Source organism: Martes martes (assembly GCF_963455335.1).
Source record: "Martes martes genome assembly, chromosome: 8".
In the NCBI taxonomy this organism is placed as follows: domain Eukaryota; kingdom Metazoa; phylum Chordata; class Mammalia; order Carnivora; family Mustelidae; genus Martes; species Martes martes.
In genome coordinates, this window is record NC_137895.1 from 120124173 (window position 1) to 120149862 (window position 25690).

The 25690-nt window shown below is 40.8% G+C and overlaps 1 protein-coding gene across 1 annotated transcript in view; it reads right to left on the bottom strand.

Moving 5' to 3' along the window:
* The window catches only part of CUBN (cubilin), a gene marked incomplete at its 5' end in the record, with an annotated part of 255728 nt that overhangs the window by 130966 nt on the left and 99072 nt on the right, over positions 1-25690 (bottom strand). Inside the window, 3 exons of the mRNA XM_080812400.1 lie at positions 2282-2451; positions 3894-4068; positions 9052-9233. Of these exons, the coding sequence (XP_080668526.1) occupies positions 2282-2451; positions 3894-4068; positions 9052-9233 (527 nt within the window). The remainder of the gene's footprint in view (positions 1-2281; positions 2452-3893; positions 4069-9051; positions 9234-25690) is intronic.

Below are 25690 nucleotides of genomic sequence, written 5' to 3' on the forward strand. Positions count from 1 at the left end.
AACCTTTCCTCTATATTTTCCATCCTTTTGCCTATCCATGCTTTTTCGCCAGATAGATTCTTCTGACTTATCTTCCAGTTCACTATTTCTCTCTTTATCTGTCTAATCTGTCTAAAATATATATATATAAAAATCTTTGACTAGATCTTAATTTCAGCTATTATATTTCATCCAGTTCTAAAAATTTTAATTGGTTCTCATTCATATTTGCAACGTCATTTTTTATAGTTTGCAGTTCCTTGCTGAGAGTTTAAAGTTTGACTTTTATCTCCATGAGCCTAGTAATCATAATTGTTCACCAATCTGCCATGTTAGTATGTTTGTTTCCATTGTCTGTTATTCACATTGTATATCATTTATGTTATCTCCTCAGGTACATGCATATCTTTGATAGTGTGCTGGCTATTGCCCATGAAAACTTATTAGTGGAAATGAGATCTAGGATGACTTTATGTCCGTTTGAAGAAAATTCTAAATTGCTTTTGTCAGATGCCCAAAGATAAATTAACAGTACAGGGTGTCCTCTCATTATTCCATGGCTTCAGATTTGGGGTCCACTCAGATGACTCAAAGCCGGGATGCAGTCTCTGTGTAGGCGTTTTACTGTTCTTTACCTTGATATGAGATGGCTTGTCAGGACTTCCACTCTATTCCATCTCTAAACTCACACTTTGCTCCTCTTTGCCCTGAGAGGCTCACAGAGGTGCTGCTAACCCCATCTGGATCAGTAAATGCCCTATAGGTAAAAGCTATCTCAAATACTAGACTCACACCTCTTAAATATTTACTCAGACATTTCACACTGTCTTGTGAGTTCTTTGCTACATTTAGGAAGGTGTTTTTTAATATAGCCTAAAATGCTTAAATTATCTTTGTCAGGAGAGTTGGTCTGAGTCACCATTATGGCAAGTGTATACTTTGCTCTATACCTTAAGTTGGTACAATGTTTTGCCAACTTAGACTCTGAAGATTCATTTAGAAGACTAATACTTAGTCAAAAATCAACTGATCTTTTAAGTAGTTTACTAATTTTACCTTGTAAAATAGTATTTGAAATCATACTATTTTGAAAGATGTGAAACAACTTTTGAGTTTTCCTGAGGTAAATCTGAAAGCTAGCCAGTTGGAGTTTGTGTAAGAAACTGTCGGAAAACTAAAATAGAAAACTAAAACAGAAACTAAAATAGAAAATAATAAATTAGCCAAGAGAATCTGGTTTATATTTGAATGAAATGTCTCTAAATACAAATGAAAGATGGAAAATCTTTGGTTAAAGAAATCAGGTAACAGGGGCACCTGGGTGGCTCAGTGGGTTAAGCCTCTGCCTTCGGCTCAGGTCATGATCTCAGGGTCCTGGGATCAGGTCCCGCATTGGGCTCTCTGCTCAGCGGAGAGCCTGCTTCCTCCTCTCTCTCTCTCTCTGCCTGCCTCTCGGCCTACTTGTGATCTCTCTCTGTCAAATAAATAAATAAAATCTTAAAAAAAAATCAGGTAACAACAACAACAACAGAAAAACAAAAACAAAAAGAAAATCTCAAAATACATCCTCATTTACTCTTACATTAAGGATAAAGCATTAGTTTCAGGTGAGAATGTACTGAAGTTGAAGGTAGTAACAGAAACTTTGGTCATCTGGCCAACTGATAGGAATCTCCACCTCAATCCCCCAATTTATTCTGTCCTATCAGACACTGATTTGTTCTAGTAGCAGACTGAGATATCCTGATCTCAAGAAAAACAGAACCCATGAAAACCCTCAGGAGGCTTAATAATAATTGATTTGAAGTAGTTTGATAAATTTGTTCCATTAAAAGTTCCCTATTCTCTCTTGCAGCTAACTCTGACTAATGATATATGCAAGGAGACTTGTGTGAAAATTTTGTTTCCTTGACTAAAAAAAACACAAAACAGAAAAAACAGCATTATTCCTTCTCCCTTTCTCTGCATCTGTACTCAGGAAGGATGTTCAGAGCTACTGCCGCCATTTTCTGACCATGAGGAAACAAACACAAAATGACAAATCAACACACTACGGATGGTAGAACACACTACGGATGGTAGAACAGAAACTGAGTTGCTAAAAAACCCTGAGATCAACCACCTCCTGATTTGTATTTAGATAAAAAAGTAAATGTCCTTATACTTTAGGTTGCCAATAGTTGGGTTTCCCATGATTTACCGTTGAAAATATCCATAATTAATGCATTTACTAAATATGCTCACAAGGCAATATTCTGACCCTGGTTTGACTATAGACGGTACTTGAAATCGTGTCACCTACCGTAATACAAGAGTCCTGAGGTTCAAGGTCAAAATCAGTGAAGTTCAAGAGAACACGGTGATTTCTTTCTACCCGAATGACCCAGGAGCAGTCAGTGTTACGCCTGTAAGGACTGGGGTAATTTGGAGAATGAATCTCTCCACTGGGAGCCTGGAAAATCCCACCACAACCTGTAAGTAGGAAACCCAATTCAAGAATGAGAGGAATCCATGATGTATAAAACTTTGCCCCATGACCTGATAGCTTAGAACAATATGTTGCCTTGTTCAACCACTGTTTTATGTTGGTGCTAAACATTGTGCAGAACTGAATATCCATCATTAATTTCATTCATCCCAACAAAATGAAGAAGGATGACTAAGAAAATCCCTAAAATTTTTTAAATACTGATGACAAAAGTAATTTAAAAAAAATTTTTAAATACTGAAAAATAAGTGCAAATAAAATCATATTCTCATAAAGCCATAAAATGCCTCTTATTTGTTCTCTAAAAATATACTGTAAGAATAACACATCTCCTAAGAATTTGGTAACTTAGTTGTGTATGTTTTTAATAATTTAATATCTATCTTTTAAAATTTAATATTCTGGGCCTGGTACAGTTATTCAGTCTTTTTATTCCTATGATATTATCAAATACCTATCACTGTCTATCTCTATGACTTATCATATCTTGGAGTTATAATAAAATAAACCTATAACAGAAAAATGTAGTATTATTTTCTAATAGCTGACAATCATTTGGGGTTCATCTAAACACTATGCCTACATAATCATATATATATATTCCTCTTTAAATTCACACATCATTAACTTTAGGAAAGATCCAACACACTTACTATACACCTTCGAGTTCCTTAAGTGGGGCCAAGAGGTAGCCTGGGGTCATAGCTATGCTTTGGCATTTCTTAGCTATGTGACTTTGGACAAATACTAACATCTCTAAGTTTCAATTTCCTCATTAGTAAGGTGATGATTTGAAATTACCTTCCCTCATAGGCTGGTTGTGAGGGATGAAATGAGATCATGCTCACAGAACAGAATAGATCCTTGGCACCTAGTAAGCTGCCAGCGAACATGGCTTTATTAGTAGCTGTATAGGTTAACATCTGCTCAAATATTTTGCGCGTTCATTTTTTATTAAAAAAAAATCCACAACAGGTAAATGTTATTAGACTGCCTAAGATGCTAGGCAGAACACCACTGTATAATACACGGTAAATCTTCGGATTTCACAAATCTAACTTTTACAGTTTGGGCATCTGCCACGCATCCACAGATCTGTACCATGGCATGAAGTAATTTACCCTTTGCTGATGCCCATATTTGAGGCCAGAGAACAGCCCAAGGCCCTTGGAGAGTAAGTTAGTCTAACCAATTACCCCGCTTCTACTTTCAGCATGGATTTGCATACTTTCACATATTTTAACTCTGGAAGTTAGATTCTATCACATGGTTTTTAGGGAAGAATAAATGCCACAGCAGCATTTGCCATTTGAGGAGTCACCAAGTTGACACTGTGTTAGGGCTTCATACCTCCCTCTCCAATCATTTCATGACATTTCTAAGGGTTCAGTCCAAGTATTTGGAGATACCTCCTCAGTTCACTCACCTCCAGGGACTTCTTGCCATGAGGCATTGAAGCCTCTCCCATTTACAGAGCTGTCGGTCTTGAAGCGGATGGCTAGCTCATTTCCAGTGCTGGAGACCTGCATGGGATTCTCAGATGATCTTTGGGCACACAGCTGGGCTATTCGGGGAGAGTGGAAATCAGGGCCTCCATAGACCTAAGATGGGATGAAGAAAAAAGGACTGAAATTAAGAGATATATCTAAGCAATGACAGCCCTTCCCCTGACCTTGTTTTACCACCAGCTCTTGAATTCTATTATCATGAGAGACTGAAATCTCAGCCTTCCTGGGTGGGGTGAACTATAAACTTGAGCTGGGTTTTCAAAGGCACTCCCTCAGCCCTAGGAACACACAAATTCTACCACCCACAAAATGCCTGCTTATTCTATCAGTCAGAATTGTACAGCTGAACTGAACAGATTATTCCAGAATCTTCCCTATCTCCTTCCTCCCTCTTTCCACGTCTTCATAGGATTTCCTGCTTTCTTTGGCAGAGGCATTGCCGATAAAACAGTATCGAGTCTGGCTATCTAACTCTTCTAGGCACATGGGAATAGAGTTAGCATAAAGCCACTTTGTTTGTGACAGTTCGCTGAAGCTATTGATCTCCCTGTTGGATTTTTTTAAGGATCTTCCACTTAGCAATTTGATTACTTTATAAAATTAAGCATTTAATATAATATTTTGTTTTTTCAGAGAGAGTGAAAATATAACCTCTGTATCAGTGTGTTCTGTGGTATCCTTAAGAGGGACTCCCCCCGGATTCTCTCCAAATCTACTCCCAGAATCCCACTGGTGAGAACATGACCAAGAGCAGCTGACTTCCTCTGGGGAACAGCCCTGGACGCTGCCCAGTATCTGGACATCTCCCTCTAGATCCATCTCAAGTGTCCTCGGGTCTCCTGGGCTCCTCCAATTGGCAACCATCTACCTGACTAGGACCCAGTACCACAGGGACACATTCCTCCCAGGAAGTGCCCCTGCCTTCACCCTGGGGTCTCAGAGTCACATCTTTCAGGCAGATGTACCCAGCCCAGGGCAGGTCTCTAACTCCTCATACACAGTTTTCTCACTGGGGGTGGGGAGGAAGGGGGCAGGAAGATAAGAATCAAACAAAAGGTATTGAACCCCCGCCTCCAGGCCTTGCCAAACTCAAATTTGTAGCAGAAAGGCCATTTTTGGTGACAGTTCTCAGGCATAATGGTATCTGGGTCCTTCCCCCTCCCCCACATGGCATAGGCTCATTATTCAGTGCTCCAGGGAGAAAGCGGAAGAGGGAAAGCAATGCTGGGGAGAGGTGTGCAGGGCCCTCCCACTCCGGCTGCTGTATGGCTCTCCCACCTCCAATCCAAGTGCTCTCCCCCCATTCCTCTGGCCCCAGGCCCTCGCCCACCCTCAGGGCAGCTGTTGACTGATGGGGGAATCACTCAAGGGTTCTCTGAGGGGAGAGAGCGAGAACAAGAAGCCTACTTTTGGTGAGGCTGTGTGATTTGAATCTATAATGATTTCTTTGTCTGATTAATTCCCCCCAGCCTTGCAGGAAAGGCCAAAATGAATGAAACTGCTGTTCACAGAGGGCTGAGCACAAGGACTTTAATTGCAAAGGAATGAAGCAGGCGGATGGCTTCAAGCTTATTTTCATAGGAGGAGCTATGTTTGTGTGGCCCCCTAAGTTCCACCAAAAGCAGGACTTTTGGAGGAGCCCTGTGTGGCCCTTTATACGTACACATATGCAAATGACAGGAGCAGATTGCTTCGGGCTTACGGTGTCCTTTCCCGATTTGCCTGCACCCCCCCCTTCGCCCCAACACAGTCCTCAGAGCATGAAACTGACGGCATGTGTTCCCAATCATCCGAGCCCAATAAACAGCACATATTTGGAGAGAACACTGAGCACAAGGCTTTAGTTCTGACAAAGAAAACTTGCACGTCAGCAAAATATTCTCTGTTTTCCCTGCTCGGGTTCCCCTTAAGATCACAAACATAACGGGTCTGAGGGGACGAGTCCGCTGGGCCTAGAAGCCTCCAGAACAATCAATGCTGCCGCTTCTGATATTCTTTGCTTCCCCTCTTATGGGGCTGGACTCACAACAGACCATCCCAGAGAGATCAGAGGGAGTAAACTGCCCACACCAAGCAATTGTCTTGATTTATTGCCCCAAGGAGTGGATTTCCTTTCCTGCTTTATGCGGGAGCAGGCTCCTTTCTCAAGAGACTGAAGCAAAATCAGCCAGTATTTCCATGACCCAAACAATAGAACGGTACTTTTGGCTTCCACAAATAACACCAACAGTTAACGCATGACTCTTCAAAAGAGGAAAAAGATGGAAAGAATTTCAGGGTGTGGTTCATTCGACTACAGCATATGACTAAACTTGGGGGGTGGGGGGAACGGGTCTGATGATCAGAGATTAAAAAATGTGTTTTTATAAAATGCTCAGGATATAGAACATTTCAAAGCCTATGGTTTTAATCTGTTTTGAACATTTCTTTCTGCTCTGTTAGCTCCATTGATTGTTACAATCAAGTCAGCATTCCAGGGTTATGAGTAACCAAACGGCTGTTGCTTAATGCAAGCGGCCACTTTCTGGACACTGAGTTTTGAGGGGGAAAAAATATTGGCTCCTGGTAAAATCTGGTGAAACCCAGGTAAGCCTCATACTTGATGATAGAGAGGTCCCACCGGGTAAGGCTCGGCAAAGGTGAGTCTAGAAAAGTCAGCCGTGTCTCCAGGCCGCATGACCACCCCGGGGAACATTTTGAAACCTACTGCTAGCATGTTATCAGCAACTATGGTATGAGGGATGGAAAAATTCCTTTTATCATCATTAGTGCAGATTTATTACAGCACTTTCCACCTGACAGAAGCATTTGCCAAGATGTCAAACAAGGTTTTTGAACAAAACGTAAGGGGATTACTCATTTCAGCCGTAAGAAGTAAGCTTTCCCAAAATACTTAAGGGGCTTCAAATAGTCCCCCCAAACCCTGATTTTGATGCAACATGGGAGACCACATTGTTCTAACAAAAATAAGCCCCAAGCTGATGGGAGCCTTGCCTCAGAGCTCTTTCTGGGCAGGGTTAGGACCTGCCTAAATGCAGCTGCTTGGAGACCATGCCTTGTCCCCCTGTCCCCCCAGTTGAGCCTTGCAGGGAACAGCCCTAGTCTGCTTTCTCATGTAATGGGTGTGACAAAAGCCTCAGCACAATGAACCCATTTACATTTTGCCAAGTGGGCAACAATCACATGTGCTTTGGAATATGAAAATGAAGGGTTAGGAACATTTCACATTACTGCGGAAAAGTCTGCTGCCAGTCCTTTGTAAGTGTTAAGGGGTTTTATGCCACTGAAAAATATCCTTGCTGGCAAGAAAGACCATTTGAACCTTCCACATGTGAATGTTAGTCCCACTCACACTGTGAGTGTGAATTTCAGGAGTCACCTTGTTCTCTCTTTCCAAAAATCTTTCCTCTTCTGAGATGGAGTCATGACTTGGCAATACCCAGGACTGACACGAAGACAAGGGTAAAAGGTTTTAACACAAAGACTGAACCAGCTCCGTCTCTGATTTCACTTACTGCAGCATATCCTCCTTTAGAGAGCCCAGAGCTGCTCAGTACAATTCTGTGATTCCGCATCCACTCAGTGAGGGCATGATTCGAGAACCCCGTTTCTTTCCAAAGAAAGAACTTGTTGGGATGCTTTCATGGCTCAGTGGGTTCAGCATCTGCCTTGGGCTCAGGTCATGATCCCAGGGTCTGGGATCAAGTCCTGCATCGGGCTCCTTGCTCAGTGGGGAGCCTGCTTCTCCCTCTGCCTGTAGCTCCCCCTGCTTGTTCTCTCTCTCTGACAAATAAATATAATCTTAAAAAAAAAAAAGAACTTGTTTTGTAATTAAATGATGTTTTAAGTGTTAAAGTTTCCTCTAAAGCCCATGCCGCTCATTTCAACATCTTGTGCACTGCCCACCTCTATCTCTCTTTTTGTACTGGCTTATGTGGAGGGTGGAGGAGGGGATGGATTCAGTTCCAAGCTCATCTACTCACTGTCCTTGTGGTCATGGAAAAACCTATCAATATTTTTGAGCCTCTGTTTGACAACGGTAAAATGGGGACAAAATTCCCTTCTTACCTTGCAGGATTATTTAACATTCAAATGGGAAAATGGAAGTCAAAATCCCTTCGCAAACCACCAGCCGTGTGCATTAGTTTGGTGTGTCAATCAGAGATATATATGCTTTCATCCAATCCACAAATATATATCATGTGTTTTTCTGTTTGCCAAACACTCAGCCACAGGTATAGCAGTAAAGCAAAACCAAAACAAAGAAAAACCCAGCCCTTTGTGGAGCTGAAGTCCTGGTAGATACAGAACCCTTGTCATGAAGCACAATAGCCATTTTTAGAGCTGAGGTGATAGGAGCTTTGTGTGTTGGAAGCCATTAAATATAGCAGACAGGTTCTGTTCCTAATGACTAGATCCCTGATTATAAGAGATTCTCAAAGGCCATCTTCATCATCTGAGGGAAATGTCATGCAGTGTTGCCGCATTCTGCACCCTGCACCATGTGGACCGCCCAGTGGCAGCTGCCATCACACCAAGGCCACCCCTTCTCTACACTCTGCCCCCCCCCACTGTCTTTCCTAAGGGAGATTTCTCAGACTGACATGTGGGGCCATAACAATCCTGAGTGCAGTCCATCAGTGGGGACAGGAGTCTGGGGAATAGTGCCTCAGACTCACACCCTTAGAGGGATGGTCCTGATGAGCAGTCCTCAGGGCACCGCAGAGGGTCCCAGTGGGATTAAGCCCAAGTGGCCCTCAGGGGCTCCCTCACTGGCTCTTCCCCTTCCCCTCACCTCCCGATGTCCCCTCACGCCTGCTTCCTGGTACCATCTCCAAGTTGAATTGCCGGCCACCAAGTCCTTCAGACCCTGCTTTTAGGGAAACCCAAACTGAGATTATTAATCCCACTTGTTCGTCAACATCACTCACAAAGAACAGATACTTGTTGAAATGTCTGGACGTAGAACGCAGCTGGCCACTGGAAATAATTTAGGGAGTTTTGCATGGTGATCTCTAGTTCCACCCCGAATTCTGGGGTAGAGTGAATGTGCTGATAAGCGATCTGAATTCCTACCTCCAGGACGTCAAAGTTGCACCTTGCATGATACTCCACATCAAAGTCGTGGATGGTAAGCTGAATGCTACTCCCAGGGGCTGTGGTAATGTACCAGAGGCACTCCTTGTTGGGGGGATACGTGTTAGGGTATCCGGGGCTGCTGAAGGAGCCCGTGGGCCCAGACAACTCCCCACCGCAACCTGTTAAAATAGCAAGGCTCGGTCAGTTCAAAGTGGGCATTGACCCCTGGGAAAAATTCAAAAATCCAACCAAGATTGAAAACAATAATTGAAAAATGTACAATGAAAAAAATCGTGGCTACAACTTATCAAATTTATTCTTAAAAAACACTGATCATATCATTTGGTATAATGATTCTCAGTCCTTATTCTCACCGCATCAAATCCTTGGTAATATTTTTTAAATGGCATTCTAATTTTTAGATTTTCTTCATTTTATTTAGGAAAGAATTTCACAGTAGGAAGAACAATGAACTAAACAAGAAGTGTTAGTGAATACCATGTCTCTCAGTCTTCAGTTTCCTTGTATGTAATACAGTATTTTTGATTCCTTATCATATCCAAGATCTAGAATGCCAAGAGCTAAAAATCATTACCTTTGTATGTGAGACTATAGTAAATAAAAAAAATATATGATATTTCCATAGCAGCTTTATTCATAATTGCCAGAACTTGGAAACAACCAAAATGTCCTTCAGTAGCTAAAAGCATAAATAAGTTGTGCTACATCCAGACAATGGAATATTATTCAATGCTAACAATAAATGAGCTATCAAGTAGGAAAAAGATATGGAGGAAAGGTATATACATATTCATAAATGAAAGAAACCAGTCTGAAAAGGCTCCACTACCAAAGGATTCCAAGTGCATGACATTCTTGAAACGGCAAAATTATGGAGACAGTAAAAAAGATTAGTGTTTGCCAGGGGCTAGAGCAGAGGAAGGATAGAGAGGCTGAGCACAGATTTTGAGGACAGTAAAACTATTCTGTATGATACTACAATGGTGGATATATGTCACTATACATCTGTCAATCACAGAATGTACAATGCCAAGAGGGAACCATAAAGTAAATTATGGAGTCTGGGTAATAACGAAGTGTCAGTGTACATTTATCAGTTGTAACAAATGCCCCACTGTGGTTGGGGTTAGGCAGAGCAGGGGATGTTGATAACAGGAGAGGCTGTGCATGTGTGGGGACAGGGGTAAATCAATGGGAACTCTACCTCCCACTCAATTTTGCTGTGAATTTAAAACTCTTCTAAAAAAAAAATCAAGTCTGTTACAAACAAAAATAGTAAATGATACAGGTCCTGACCCAAAAAACTTATACCTAAACACTACTAAACAAACAAAAACTGGATATGTAAGACCCAAGCATGGAAAACCCAAACATGAAGCTTATATTTTATGTGTATATATTATGCCCTAGAAAGTAATTAAGGCAAATCATTACAAGAAACAATCAGATATCGCACCATGCGGTATATACATAAAGGAACTGCCACGAAGTACTTAGATATGCTTTCTAGGTTTTTTTTTTTTTTTCCTACTTGAACTTATAATAACCACATGAAGCAGGTACGATTATTATCTGCATTTCTCAAGTGAGCAAATCAATGCACACAAAGGTCAAGTGGCTTGGTCAAGGTTACCTTGCTTGTAAGTGGTAGAGCAGGACACCAATCCAAGCGATCTGATCGCACCCAAGTACTGCATTGTACAGACTCATGCAGTGTGTACGAATTGGGGGATTTGAGAAGGGAGAGGCAGAGAAAACTTTGTAAAGAAGTAAAATTTGAGCAAGGCTCAGATTTTAAAGACAAAATTACAAAAAAAAAAAAAAAGATAAAATTGGGGGAAAAAGATAGATCCCCCTTTTTTCCAATAGCAATTTTTGGTGATTAAAAAACATTGCTTGGGGCCCTTGGGTGGCTCAGTTGGTTAAGTGTCTGACTCCTGGTTTCTGCTCAGGTCATAATCTCAGGGTCCTGAGATCAAGTCCTGTCAGGGCTCCATGCTCAGTGGGGAGTCTGCTTGAGATTCTCTCTCACCTGCTCCCTACTCACACGTGTACTCTCTCTCTCTCAAATGAATAATAAATAAAATCTTAAACAAACAAACAAACAAACATTGCTTGCTCTGCCAACATATCTAAGCCACCTTTTCTATTTTTTCAGAATATTCTTTATTAGTTGCCAAAGTCTTCCAAATATCTCTCTCATTCTGCATCAAGACTTTTTTGGATTTAAAAAAATGAATGCATGTGCATTGTCACATGAGGGCAATTAAACTACTGTGACTTCAAGCAACCTGTAAAGCTGAGTTCATGCCTCCTGTCCACACTCTACAAATGTGCCTTGTACAGTGAGTTAGAAACAAGGTTTTATAAGGGTTAAGAAGAGCTATTCCCCATACAGAATCACCACATAACTGAAAATGGCTGAGAAGAATTCTAAGAAGAATCTCGATTCGGTAAAGAAATCTGATTCTAGTCCAATATGTCACTATCTTCTTGAGTTGCCAGTTTCCTCCTCCCCTTTGAAAACCCTTGTTTTCAGACTTAAAAGTATGTCGCACAGGGCGGTATCTTTCCTATGGCCTATAAAGCTCCTATCTTCATTTCTGGTTAAAGCCCCGTGAAAAAGCGGTTTAAAATTAGCTGTGCCGATATTGTTTATGGACTGTGGTGGATGCTGAAAAAGCATGAATGCCATGAAAGATTAGAAAATAGTTTTCCTCCTAGAACAACACACGGAAAACATTCCCGAAGCCAAAGTCAGCACAGTTTACGCAGCCCCCCTGCACAACAGAGGGGGGCTCCGGTCACAGAATATGCCATCAAATGATGCCCCCTGGAGTCTTGCAACATAGTGACCCTCATACAAATTATCTGAAGATGCAGCACCTTCTACTAAAATACATCATAGGGAAGTGAAAGCATTCTGTTACCCTGCCCACATTTTTCCAACCTACATTTTCAGCTCCTATGGATCTTGGTATCCGTTGTATCAGATTTTAAAAATCCAAGAGAAAAGAAGTCTTTGGAGGAGAACAACTACATGGCCACATCATATAAAAAAGAACAAGGAGGTGGAAGCTTGGATAGCTCATCTCTGCATTTTTTATTTCACTCCATTCACCAGACAAGCTAACTCATTTTTTTTTATCATAGTTAATTCATCTAAAAATCTGCATGACATTTTCCATTGTCTCTTCCAGTGGTTTTAGGTTTCCTTGTAAATTCTTTTGCGAGTAAGAGGATACGAATACCCTTAAACTGGTCAGTGTAAGCTGGAATGATAATATCAGATTCTTGGCATTCAGTGATGCTTTGAGAAATCGTAGCGTTTATTTTATTTACCCACTTACAGCTCTGGAGGCCCACAGTGTATTTTTCCCCAAGATTTAGAACAAACATAAACAAGGTTTACAAAACACAAAGCCAAACTGTACTTTTAGGTATGTCATGTTCTCCTCTCATCAATAGCACTTAAGTGTGTGTTTTTTAAGGAGAAATTCCAATATTATTAAAAGTACCCTCTTGGGGTGAAAAGACTGAGTGGCGAGAAAGAAAAGATCACAAGTGTGGGCACTTAAAAACTCTGAAGCTTTCCTCCTTTTCTCCTTTCTGCACTCACTATGTCCAAGGCTTAACATTTCAAAAGGGAACAACTGATTTAAAAGTTCAAGTCAAGAGGCACCTGGGTGGCTCAGTGGGTTGGGCCTCTGCCTTCGCTTGGTCATGATCCCAGAGTCCTGGGATCAAGCCCTGCATCTGGCTCTCTGCTCAGCGGGGAGTCTCCTCCCTCCCCTACCTGCCCTCCTGCCGCCTGCCTCTCTGCCTACTTGTGATCTCTGTCTGTCAAATAAATAAATAAAATCTTTAAAAAAAAAGTTCAAGTCAAATGCAAAGTAGAATACATTAATTAAGTGGTATTTTATGGTAAAACTATAAAGTACTGGAAAATAAAGTTAATTCTGATCATTATGGTAGAAATTTCACTCTTTGTATTTCTATATTCTCAAAGAGGTAGAAATAACTTTCCAGTTCCCATCCATTCATTATTTATTGAGCATATACAATACTATAAGTAGTGTTATAGAAGCCAGGGGTATTTAACGCCTCTGGAAAAAAAATCCATTTATAGATCTACAAAGTGCTATCCCCACCTGCCCTTCTGTAAGTCATTAAACTCCTTTTGCTTTTCTTTCAGTTTGCAAAGAGTAACTTCAATAAGCTTTGATTTGGAAAAACCAGTGAATTCTGTTTCATCCTTTACAGGTTAATTGGTGGTAAGTTTCAAATAAGAATAAGTAAATGGTCCTGTTGAGTTGCTACAAGATATTTTAAAAGTTGTTAGTTTTGATAGTACTGTGTTAGCTTAATTCTCTTTCGGTACTTATTTCCAGTCCACACATGAGAGATTTTAATCAGCATTTAAACAGTTATCCTTCACTATCTTGGGTATCATCACTTTTTCCTCAACTTTGGTATTCTTTGACAAATGTGTAGATGGTATCAGGCAAAAAAAATATGTTAAAATATACATTTTAAAAACTGAAAAAAATGAATGATGTCTTTTTCCCCCCCATGCTCTCTTTTAGTGATAGGAAAAACATATTCACAAAAAACTATGAAAATTTCTATTAATCAAAAAATTAAACACCAAAAAACTAAATATGTAATGAATTTATTTGATATCTTGTTTCATAAATCTAAGCTATCATTTGGCTAACAGTGAGACATTAGAACAGCAATTTGGAATGGTATAATTATGGATGAAAATGAAAAATTACAAAGTCACACCAAGAGTTGAACTTTTTAAATTATAAATGGAAGCAAATGACAACTGTAATTCACAACAAATAGTGGAGTTTTTAAAGAATATATAATATGAGTCTTCCAGATTTTATTTATGCATCATTTTCCACTTAATTAGCTCTGGAAAAGGGAGTCCGTTCTAATACCAGAAATGTGATTTAGAACCTATATCAACACATACTAGCCCATCATCAGTCAAAAGAAATATGAAGATAATCTAAAAGTTCCATTGTGTATAATTCTGAAAAAGAGAGAACGTGTTCCAAATGATGAAATAAATCAAAAGCTAAGTTTAATTGTGCCTCATCAATAACGTCTTATTCCTATTGGGTAGCATGCCTGTTTGTTTTATTTGATTTACTATTTCTGCACCTCCTGGGGTAGAAACAGGTGTGTTTTTGTTTTGTTTTTAATAAAGATTGTGGAATTAAAAATACAGCTATTTGAGAAGGTGCTTTATCTCTGTAGTTGCTATCAGTGTTGCTGATGTCCAAATACTAAAAACTTTCTACATAGACAAGTATCGTCATTTTACTTTCCTGTTAAATTTAAATTTGGGGAGGGGAAAAATTATAAAACATTAAAAATAAATACATAAATAGATAGATAAATAAATAAATAATTTAAATAAATGAATGGATGAATGAATGAATGAATGAGTAATAAATCAGGTGGCTCAGTTGGTTAAGCATCTGACTGATTTTGGCTCAGGTCATGATCTCCAGTCATGGGACTGACCCTGCACTGGGCTCTGTGTGGGGCTTGGAGCCTGCTTAATATTCTCTTCCCCTTTCCATCTGCTCCTCCCCTCCCCACCCTGCTCTCTCTCTCTCTCTCTCAATAAATAAATAAAATGTTTAAAATAGAGGAAAGTGACTTAGGAAAGCATTTTAGGGGTTTCCATAAGGAAAATGATTAAGTGAGGAAAAGACTAACCAAGGAGCATACAACGGAATGAATAAAAGGTTTTGAGAGAGACATTTTTGGAAGAAATAGAGTTAGAGAAAGTAGCTCTTTATAGCCAATTGGTAAGAGATTTTCATGGAGGAGATAACATAATTTCAGAGTTGCCTAATTTGCATGTTAGGATGCAAAACTTTTGAAAATATAATAATATTCCAAGTAAAGTACAGGCCATGACACAAGACTAACTGGGTTCCAACCTTGGCTGTGTTACCACTTGCATAACTAATTGAACATTTCTCATCCGCAATTTCTTCATCTGTAACAGCATTAATCCTTAACCTCATAGGGTTGTTGCACAGATTAAATGAAATAACCAAAGTAAGGTTTTTCATTAAGTTGTTCATGAAGCTACAGTAAAGAGAGTTCATATTTGCATGGTAGCTCATAGTTTCTCAAACAGCTTTTAATAAACACATTATCTTATTTGAAATTCCTAACAACTCTCTGCAAAAGCCAGGAATGATCATATCAGATCGTATCAGCTATCCTATTTCGAGACAAGCAAAATGAGGCTCCAGAGGGTTGCTGGACCTGCAGCTCAGGTTATGAATGCACGTCTGGGGCCACCGGCCCCTTCACCCCTAAGCCCAGTTCTGTGTTATCTCCACTATGCCTCGTTGGGCACTGGAACCCAAAAGCACTGGAAGGGTAGTGTTGAACCCTGTCGTCATTATTGTTCTATCCATTACTGAGGGGAAAATCACCACAGCAACCTGAAAAAAATAAAGCAAAACCCTTTTTCATTTAATGTGAGGCAAATCTGACAAAATCTAATATATTAATATCATTAGACAGCAGCTGAGCTGGAATAGAACAAGGTCCTACAGAGAATCACATGTTTTTCAGTTTTCATTAGTTAATCTTTATAAAACTTTTAGTCCTGGTGACTGATAATCTATTTGATTTCTTTTCCTCCAAACTCCCAGTCATCAGCCGAAAGGAAGTGCTTACCTTATCAGCAGGAAGCACCTTGATCTACTAAACTCATAACAAGGAAGAGTAAAAAGCTGTTGCTAAACTTGCTTACTTGTGAAAATAGTTTAAATCTTTTTCATAAAAGGACTTTGCTAATGCTGATTTTGTTTTGTTTTGGTGTTTTGGTCTAAAACAAGCTAGGTATGAAATTTCAGAATGCACACACAAAAATTCAGCATAATCTATGTATGTTCTCTCTTCAAGGTTTTGGGTTTTTGGTGTCATTTTTAAATAAAAGAGTTCTAATAAAAGCAAACCAGCAAGGAAACAGCTAAATGGAACCACAGGCTCAAAGTTTTAGAAGTGCTTTCTGTATTTCTCTACAGTTGCTCAAATGCAATCTCTTGGTATTTTCTTGAAACTACCAAGTCTCTCTCATGGCATTTTCTTGAAACTATTATCTGTAAACCAATAGTACTTGGAGGGCTGCCAGCATGGAACAGGCGTGGCCTCAAAGCCCACCAAGGCTAGAAGAAAAGAAACAGAGAACAGACCCAAACAGGACATCTTCACATCCTCATCCTTCAACTTCCAAAGGAAACACCTGAGAAATCAGTGGTCAGTGTTAAAAAGGAGGTGAAAAGTCAAAATACAGTAAAAGAATAAATTTTAAACACAATAAATCATGATGCTCACACACTTCATTAAAATGGCTGATGCAGATTTTGTTTTTCTATTATTTAAAATAAAAAATGTTCTCTCCTATAATACCTTGAGAAACTGTTTAGCCCAGTTTCCCTCTGACATGCTAGAGGGCAGCCTATGCAGGCAGTGGGCTTGCTGGAAGACATTGCCAATAAAGATTCTTCCAGTGGGGCAGGTATGATGCAAAATGGCAACTAAGAGCTCAGAAGTGGGGGATGGTCCAACCCAAGGCAAGGTTGAACTATTTCCTGGCATACACAGGCCTCACTTCTTTTTCATCTATGAAATATGCAAATAATGTAGGTAAAGCAATTTTGAACTGAGAAATTTAAGGAAAGGGGTAGAAAGTGGAGGTAGAAAGCTCTCTAAAATGGCCAAAGCTGTCCAAAGGTGACTGTTGCATGGAGAAGAACCACAAAAAGTCAGGAATTTTACCTGTTAATTCTGATTTTAACAGTTAATTTCCCAACACTCTTAATATGGGTACTGCTCTCCTGGGATGCAGGAGAAAGGCAAATGGTAGGCATCTATCCTACTAAGAGGAAATACAAAAATCAGATCACTAGACTCTTTATAGACAAGGCCAAGTGTAGAACCCCCAGGATCCACCTGATTTCAAGGATATGATCTGATCTTAAGGATTTGCAGATTAATTTTCTGGGAGATTTTGTGGGTTGGCGCAAACTAGAGCAATCACAGATGAAACCAGAGAAGAAGATCAGATAATAAAAGACCAAGGAATGTGAAATCCTCCCGAGAATAAAGGAAGAAGAAAGAAGACAAAGCATGGTGACCCCAAGAGAGGAGAAAGTTGTCAAAAGTTGCCGATACTCCCATGAGTATCGACATGAACAGTGTCCCCCCAAAATCAAATCCACGTGGGATCTGTGAATGTGACCATATTTGGATACAGGGTCTTTATAGATGTTACCAAGTTAAGATGAGGTCACCGTGGATCAGAGTGGGGCTGAAATCTAATATAATAAGTGTCCTCATGGGAAGAGGGAAATCTGGATACAGACACACAGAAGGAAGAAGGCCACTAAGGATGGAGACAGAGATTGGAATTATACTTCTAAAGCCAAGGATTGCCAGCAACCTGCAGGAGCTAGAAGAGGTACAGAAGGATTCTTCCCTAGAGCCCCTGGAGGAATGGCCCTGCTAACACCTGGATTTTGGACTTCTAGCCTTTGAAACTTTGAAAATAAATTTCTGTTGTTTGAAGACAACCAGTTTTTGGTATTTTGTGACAGCAGCCATAGGGAAGCTAAAGTAGCCTCATTCTTTTGAGAGACAGGGCGCCAAACTTGAAGACAAAGGCCAAAACTATAGCCACTATGAGTATAATACCTGAAGGAGTGGGGGTGTTTAAGCTCTCCTGACTCCTTCTTCTGTTAATTACTTTCTATTTATCACACTGAGGTTGAGATAATGGTTGGTTAAGGATAAGGTTAGAAGATAGAAAAAGTTGGTTTCGGTCTCTTTGGGCTGCTATAACAAAATACCACAGACTGAGTAGCTTATACACATCGGGAATTTATTTCACAAAGTTCTGGAGGCTGGAGGACCAAGCTCAGGGTGCCCACATGGTTGGGTGAACACCTTCTTCTGGGCCACAGACACCATATAGCAAAGGGATCTCTCGTGGGCCTCTCTTATAAGGGGCTAATTCCAGAGCCCTCATCACCTCCCAAATGCCCTACCTCCTAATACCATCACCTTTGGGGTTAGGTTCAACACATGAGTTTTGGCAGGGGGGGGAGGGGGTTCGGCAGTGGGGGGGGGCACAAACATTCAGATGCAGCAACGTCTACTGTTGAGAAAGCTACAGACAGACTTAGGGCTCAGTAGCACAATAGGAGAAACACAAACCCAAGAACTAAGGATAATGATTTTTAGCACTGAGTAACCAGTAAGGGTTTAAAAAGTTTCCTCTTTCATAATGACCTCATCCCAGGCCCAGATTTTCAGAAAATCACTTGTCTGACTGATTTCCATACAGCAATGGATATGGAGTAGAGTCGTCTGTTTTCAATGGTAGGGACCAAAAAAAGAAAGAAAGAATGAGGCCATACCATGAAGTTAATGACTTGGAAAACAGAGGCGAGGAGCTTGAAATGGATTCTGCCCATAGTTACAAAATGACTTTTAAATGACTAAAGAAGATGCCACAGAAATTCAAAATTAAGATCATCATATCTCTCTGACTCTCTCAGCTATCCTGGAGCTGACTACTGCAGTACTTTACCTTCGTACATCATCAAAGAGAAATGAACCCAATGGAGCCATATTTGGGAACTTTTCACATAGTATAAATTTTAATTTCCTGTACACGAAAGGATAACAATCTTTCGTTTTGACCCAGAGAAGTATAGCCAATTGTGTCGTCTCTTCATTTTGATTAACTGTGTCCTTTCTCTTCCTCATCTACGCATTCTGGCCAAATTACACAAAGGTTCCTCAGTAGCAGTTCTTTGCTTACAATTCAGAAGTCAATTGAGCACTCAATCTTTCTCTTAAGCATTTTTAAAATTATCTGAGTTCTGAACAAAACATATAAAAATGGCATAAAAATATCTTCCAAGGAAATGAAATGAGACCAAGGCAACTAGACTAATTTTGCCCCCCAAAAATACATGCCTAGTCCAGCCTAAGGCTACTTATAGCTCCTTTATGAAATCCCCCAAATAGGCAAAGACTGAAGAAATGGGTTCTCTTGATGGGACTTCCAAGTTCAACCCCCATACTTCTATTTAAAAGTATGCATTCCAATCCTGCTTTCTTCTGATTTAATTGTTTTGGCCCACAGTAGGCTTCCAGGGAAAGGCTCATGAACTTCCCCGCATGGCTTTGCAGAGTGCCCCACCATCATTTACTCCCAACCTTTCCTCCACAGCCAGGGTGCTCCCTCTCAACAAATGCACAGATACGAGAGGGGGCACTTTGCCAACGGTTGTATCCTCTAGCCACCTAAGCTCTGTTCAAGCCTGAGACACAGGATCATTTTCTGGGATGATACCGGGGTACAGGCCGCTCACAGGGCAAAGGCTGCAGGCATCCAGCCCTCGAGGTCACTTCCTTGGATAGGGGCAAAACTTTCTCAGGTGGGGCTCCTAAATTTACCCCATCTAGAATGTAGAGCTGTACCATGTCCCCTATTGTTGACCTCCAGTCAAGCCAAACTATTTTGGGGGCAGCTATCCTTTCACTCTTCACTGTAATAAAACTCCTATAAACTAGTTTGGGAAACTAGAGCATGGTAACAGATTAGATAATCTCTGTGGTCTAGCCCAGCTCAGAAGTTTACGATTCTGTCAACCCTATGTAGCAATGCCCAAAGGGGAGCCCTTTATAAATGAATAACAGAGCACATACTGTGTTGAAGGACAAATAACATCAGCTATTTTGAACTAGTCGTTTGCTAAGTAATGTGCTTCCCCTCCATTATTGCTACTTGAACCTGAAGAAAGGAGGAATTGTGTAATTCAGTGGGGAGACCTTGGAACCAGAATATTATTTACTTGGGAAAGACTGCATATGTTCATTTTCAAACACTCATAATCCTCAGTGGGAATTTAGTTACAAAATCTCTCGCTATAAACTCTGACCATCTCTGCATTGCAATATGGCTTAAGCTCTTTTGCAATGAAAAGTTGTAGGAAAAACACACTTGCCTTTAGGAAGAGTGTAGCTCTTTAAGACAAAGGCTTTGGAGTTCTATACTACCTTGGTTTTGTGTCCTGATTCTATCACTCACTGGATTTGTATGTTTGGGCAGGTTCTTTAACTTCTCCAGGACTCCTTCCTCAGATAAGGAGTTATCTGTATCTGTAGTGTGGGGATGATGATGCTTACTTCAGCACATTTTTGGACAAAACCTGAGACAATATTTAAAGCACTAACCAAAGGGCTCCACACATGGTTAGTATCACTTTTTAAAGACGATAATATCAACATTTTCAAAATAACATCACATGTTTTTAAAATAATTCCTTGGTCCAGTGATAATAAGCGAGATGTCAATTAACTTAATGCACCAAGCATTTAAATTGTATTTTCACTCACTTTCATTTTCATTTTCATTTCATTTCATTCACTCTTTATATGGCAGTTTATTTTCATCACAATTAATATCTTAAACATTTAAGCACTAAAATCTCTATCATGTAGCTTCTAAACAGTCTGTAGGTATAACCAGGAGAAAAAAAAATCAGGGACAAATGTATTAATGTCATTACTTATATAGAGAATATGAAATTCTATTCAATCTTCTAGAATGTAATTGATATCCTACCTCAGAGATTTCTTCTTTGTCATGTGAGTCAACGTCATGGAAAGCGGGTATTAGTTCCTCTGAATACACAGGGGCACATAAAGAAATCAAGTCCTTGGATAAATAATGCCACAAACAAATATGGCAATATAGAAGTGAATGTTCAAAAAGAGAAACCTCTGGGGACAAAAATTAATGTTCTACCCTGAACTTTGTGTTTGTTCTGCATTGGTTTAGTCATTTTTGGCTGCCACAAAATTTGAAACTGTGAAAAAAAAAATAAGTGTGGTTTCTTTTTTTCATGTTGAATGAAAGAGTGTGGAATCTCCTGGAAAGTATGTGCAGTATCTATCAGGGATGTTGTTGCTAGGGAACAAGAACACAAACAGAAGATTCAAGAAAGCCCTTCATTTGGCCCAAATTTTAAGGACTATTACAAATTGTGCAATATATGATTTGGGAAGGTCATGGTTGTTTGGGAGTTACTTTTTTTTTTTTTCTTTTTATAACTGTTTCAAAGAGGAGCAATGGAAACAGAACTCAAACTTTTTCAAACAGTAGCGACATGGGAATTGGGTTGCAAGACTCCTAAACAGTCCTCACTGGTTGCCAGACTTAGAGCCAACGTTAAATGAAGGTCAACTGTGTGTATGTGTTTTTCTGTTGTCAAGGAGGCAAATAATGTCAGGATTTAGCTTTCCCACTCATTCTGAAAGGTCTGCCTATGTTTAACGCTGCCTCTGATTACTAGGATCTTGCTGAAAAGGTTCTGAAGCCAAAGCAAAAAGAGGTGCATGATTTTCTTAGTAAATTATTACCCCAATCTTATAAATGTCAGTTAATTTATAAACAGCATCACCCATTAAGAGCTTCTTGGCAAAAAGACATAAGTGAGAATTTGCCATAAATAAAAATCAGACAGAATATCACAGTGCAGAAATCCATGCTTTGGTTCTACATGAAGACTGTGTTTAGTCAGTCTCCATGCTTAAACATTTGCTGTATCACAAAGAAAAAGTTCAAAATATCAAACAGATGGAAGAGGCCAGGATAGGAGGATAGGATATAACAAGTACAAATGTGAGAGAAAGCCTAGTCAGTGTGTAGGGAAATAACTGTTAACTTAAAGACAACTAATGTTTCTTGAAAACTCTTTTACTTAAATTTCTGCCCAAATGGGACAGGATTTCTTTACCTTATATCACACTAAAGAATAAAGCAGTCCATGTTTTTACTCATTTTACTCATTTGTCTTTACCAAGAGATTGCTTACCAACTTACTGAACAGAAGACTCCTTCTTAATTGGCAAGGAGGCTACTCCAAAGGCTGACTGTGACAGGTGTTTTAACATTCTCTCTCTGCGACATTGTATCTATCACTGCCCAGCAGGAAGTGACTATGAAAGCAATTCGTCACCAGCAAGAGAAGGGCCTCTGTCTGCCATGAGGACCAGAAGGTGTGATTCACATCCCGGCCTGGTGAGCGTGCCCTGGATCTTTGCTGACCACAATTCATAAAATCACTTTCACTGTGAACATCATCCCTCCAGATTGTTGTGAATTTTTGCATTATGCAGAGGCAAGGCTCAGGACAGACAACAGGAAATAAAATCCAAATTCTTGCAATGGTTCTGACCAATTGATCTCCGACAACCTGTCCTGCCACAGCTCCCTCATTCCCTGGAGCTCAGTGTTTCCCAACTGTTTGGTCATTATTGCCCTTCTAGGGAAACTTCCTAGATATATTTTCCCAAGTTCTCATCCATGGGATGTTAACATTACACATAAAGCACATGCTATGTATGATACATATCTGTGCTTTATCCATTAAGTACGAGAATTTTCTTTCACTCTCCCAAGAAACAATTTTCATACCCTTGGGGTTGGCATTGAGAACATTTGCTCCAGCTGAAATTCTTGCCCATTACAAAATTTGGGTGCTATATCCCAAGCCCCCCTGCTTCTATTTAGAAATACCTCCCTCTCCCAGGTATTTGTCCGACTGAACAATTCTTGTTCACTCTTTAAAAACTCTGCTCAAGGATGACAGCTGCCTGGAGCGACTCTCAAAGTCCCTCAGGCTATCCTCTATCTCCTCTACTCCCACAGCATGATGGACTTATCCTAGGCTTATTTCTACAGTTGGTTTATTTGTCTGTCTCCCCTAGTAGATGACTAACTCCCTAAAGTCAAGGATGCTATCTCCTTCTTCTCTGTTGTGGGCTGAGTTGTCTCTGCTGAAATTCATATACTGATGCCCTAAGCCCCAGTACCTAGAATGTGACCGTCTTTGGACATGGGGCCACTCTCGAGGTGATTATGTCAAAATGAGGTCCCTAGAGTGGGCCCGAATCCCATCTGACTTGGGATACGTGAAGGGACACCAGGGTGTGTGCTCACAGAGAATAGGTCCTGTGAGGACATTCATAGGGAGGCTACAGTCTGCAAGCAATCAGAGAGGCCTCAGGAGGAACTAAACCCGCTGACACCTTGATCTTGGACTTCAGGCCTTCAGAACAGTGAGAAATAAATTTCTGCTGTTTAAGCCACCCAGGCTGCTGCATGTTCTTATGGCTACGTGGGCAAACTAATACACTCTCTACATTCTCAACGCCAAGCCCAGAACCTGGTAATGGAAAAATAAACACGCTGGTTGGTTGGTTGATTGGTTGGTAGAAAGAAGAAAAACAGGTTCTTGATAAATTCCTGCTTGCAGAGGCTAGGGGCAGTCACTATAAGCTGATGCGCAATTGCAAACGATCTGTCCTGTGGAGAACAGGGTCAGACCGCCCCAAAGGGCCAAGTTTATTCACCCTCACACCCAGCATTTGCCTATAAGGCAAATTGATAATGTTATTACAAAAGATAAGACCTTTGTCCTCAAAGGGTGAACCTCTCAGAAACCCCAGCACATATATTCTAAGTTACAGAAACCCCAGCACATATATTCTAAGTTACAGAAAGAATAAAAATTACCAATGAGAAGGAATTCCCCTGAAAGACCAGAAGTAAACAAAGACTATTGAGAAGGCCATGCGAGGTAAGGGAAAGTAGAGGGAAGGTCTAAGAGAAACACTGCTGACCTCATGGAGGTTCCTCGCCAAGCCCCTAAAATCGTATTTTTAAAAAGCCCTTCATACGGTACTACATGTCCATAAGAACTCAAGAAGGGACTGGCTCATGTTCCAAGCCAGCCAGCCATGGAGGAGGGGAGCCATGATCTTCCCAGCCCATTCCCCTCAAGGCTTGAGAAATCTCATTAACAGCTAAAAAGAAGGCAAAATGGAACCAGCCCCCAATCAAGAGGCTGATGTCATCTACCTCCCCAAAGAAAAGGCCACACTTTTCTTTGTGAAAACCCAGGGTGACATCACCTCCCGATCACATGCCACTTAGCCCTTCCCCTGCTATTCCCAGCTGAGGGGTGCTCTCCCTTTGCAAATGTCACTCTTTCACTCACAAAGCTCCTTGACCTTGTTTGTATGCTGGATCCCACTGCCTGTGAAAGAGGGCCTCTGGGAAGGACAGCCAGGAGAGGCGAGGGGTGTGCACAGCCAACCGGGAGGGAGGCCGCTATTCACACAGCTTGCTGGGAGTTCTATATTCCCTTCAGCAGCCCCGATGGAGGCCCCCGAGGCCGAATTCAGCCCCTGGACAATGCTGTCAACACTGAATACTGTGAACCTTTGAGCCAGGCAGGGCAACTGTGGCCATTTCTTTCTTTCCAGAGTGGGATTCTCTTTGATGATCTGCATAAAGGCCAGGCAGCGCGGTTTAATCTCACATCTACAGAGCCTCTTTAAAAATGGACCCACAAATAAAGCCTGATTGTGCATCCATGTTCTCAAAGCAAATAGAAGATCTGTGCAGTTGACAAAGAAGCACATTTTGAAAACAGGCTTATTTATTAATGTGGATTCTCCCTCAGTAGCAATGCTCAGGAAATGATGCCAGTGTAGATTCTGAATTCTCAGTGAAGAGCTTTTTGGAGTTCTTACTGCACAGTTTGGAAAAGAGCTAGGGGGTGGGGGGATGAGAGCCTGAAATGAGATATCTCGAATGAAAAGAGGCTACAGGTTTGAAGGAGCTTCCTTCCGGGAGGGAAAGCAAAGCAGCATGCGTGCTAGAGTCAGGCGGGGCGTGCTGGGCCCTGGCCTGCCGTCGCCACTCTGAGACTGAGGTTGTGGAGGGTCTGTGCAGAGATGAGCTTCCGGAAATACCTTCACCTACAAGCACGCCTACTCAACAACATGCCTATTACACTGTCCCATGGAGACCAGTTTTTTTTTTTTTTAAAGATTTTATTTATTTATTTGACAGACAGAGAGCACAAGTAGGCAGAGAGGCAGGCAGAGAGAGAGGAGGAAGCAGGCTCCCTGCTGAGCAGAGAGCCCGATGTGGGGCTCGATCCCAGGACTTGGGATCATGACCTGAGCCAAAGGCAGAGGCTTTAACCCACTGAGCCACTCAGGTGCCCCGCCATGGAGACCAGTTTTTAATGTGTTTTGGATTTTGTCTTTGCTTGTTTTGTATTTATTTGTATTTTGTGTTTTAGTTTGTATTTCAAATCCTGCCACATGGCATGTGCCTTCAGTGCTTCAAGGTCCTACTAGAACTGCGCTCTCTGAAATCCCAAGGATTTATGTGAAAGAGAGGGTGCAGCGCCTAGCCCTGCCTGAGCCACTAACTGGAAGTGACCTGGGTGACCAGAACACTCCGGCTGCAGCTCAGCTCCCCAGTCCCTCCAGCACTCCTCCCTCTGACCTTGGACCCCAGCCACACTGGATTTAGGGTGCCTCATACTTACCCTGCTGCCTCCCACCACAGGGACCTTCTACTACTGGGAGTCCTTCTCCTTCTCCTATTTGCCTATGTCATTCCCACTTATTCCTAGATTTAATTTAATTTAATTAATTAATTTATTTATTTATTTTAAGATTTTATTTATCTATT